This window comes from Buceros rhinoceros, unplaced genomic scaffold (genome assembly GCF_000710305.1).
Source record: "Buceros rhinoceros silvestris isolate BGI_N320 unplaced genomic scaffold, ASM71030v1 scaffold6301, whole genome shotgun sequence".
NCBI classification, from domain to species: domain Eukaryota; kingdom Metazoa; phylum Chordata; class Aves; order Bucerotiformes; family Bucerotidae; genus Buceros; species Buceros rhinoceros.
Genome location: NW_010395874.1, coordinates 1 through 1197, shown reverse-complemented (window position 1 = coordinate 1197; position 1197 = coordinate 1). Strand labels below are relative to the sequence as shown.

The 1197-nt window shown below is 45.6% G+C and overlaps 1 protein-coding gene across 1 annotated transcript in view; it reads left to right on the top strand.

The window, feature by feature from the left end:
* The window catches only part of LEPR (leptin receptor), a gene marked incomplete at its 3' end in the record, with an annotated part of 24283 nt that extends 23268 nt beyond the window's left edge, over positions 1–1015 (top strand). Inside the window, exon 14 of the mRNA XM_010145688.1 lies at positions 833–1015. Within this exon, the coding sequence (XP_010143990.1) occupies positions 833–1015 (183 nt within the window). The remainder of the gene's footprint in view (positions 1–832) is intronic.
* Positions 1016–1197: the final 182 nt, after the last annotated feature.

Genomic DNA, 1197 nt, shown 5'->3' with positions numbered 1-1197 from the left:
ATTCCTGCTAGGGAATGTTTGGTTGTTTCCAGTCCAAAATACGGTCTGGTTTCTCTGGCTGCTCACCTGACAGGATGCCAGAGTGCATAGTTTTCAGAGGTTTGGCTTTACTTCCAAAGCAGCCTCTTGCTCTATTCTGCTGCGCTCTGATTGTTAATAAAATACAGGCTCTTGCCTTTTGACTCCTTCGCTTGGGTAACGTTCATACCCAAATACATGCTGTGGGGAGCGTGACTGCAGCCTGTCCAGAGAACCTGATGGCTGTAATGCCATTTTAAAAGCATTGTTATGGATAAAACTCTTTCGGATACTGTGCGTAAGCGGATTCTGGAGACTCCATGGTTGGTGGCACGTGTGAGGGAAAGCGTTTGTCCGACTGGGTTGTTATATTGGCATATTACTTGAAGAGATCCAACAGGATTGCATTCACAAGGCTCTCAGTGTGTGCTTTACCTGCTGAAGGGTGGTGGTTCTGTAGTTGTTGATTGGTTTTTGGTTAAGTGGTGATAATTGAGGAGGTGCACATGAGAATCAGGATATTTGTTTGATGTCTGGTAAGAAACTTGATCCAGTTCTAAACTTGAACCACTATTTGAGGCTGGGATTAGCTGGCATGAAGCAAGCTTTGCTGGCTTAAAGAGAAGTATCTTTGCTTATGTGAATGAAAGATCAGGCTTTATTATACAGAAGATAATTCAAGAAGTGAATGATAAAGCGCTGAAACTGAGACAGTCCTTGGTGTGCGCGTAGTTCATCCCGTACACCTCCCCAGCTAACCCAGCTCCCCCTGAGCTCCTGTAACTCAACAGCTGTGTTCTCCTTGCTCTGCCAGTGAACGTCGTACAGTCGCTCAGCGCGTACCCAGTGAACAGCACGTGTGTGATCCTGATTTGGACGCTCTCACCTCAAATATACATGATAACGTCTTTTGTTATCGAATGGAAGAACCTTAACAAAGAAGAGGAGATGAAATGGGTGCGAGTGCCTCCAAATATTAGTGAATATTATATTTATGGTGAGTGAAAACATAATGCAGTATGCTATAACTCTTGGGTTCCTTTATCCCCCCTCTCTGTTTCTGATGGTTTTATGCTAAGGACCACGGAATCACAGAATCGTTTGAGTTGGGAGAGGCCTTTAATCTCATCGAGTCCCACCGCTCCCCGAGCACTGCCGGGTCCCCACTGACCCCTGTCC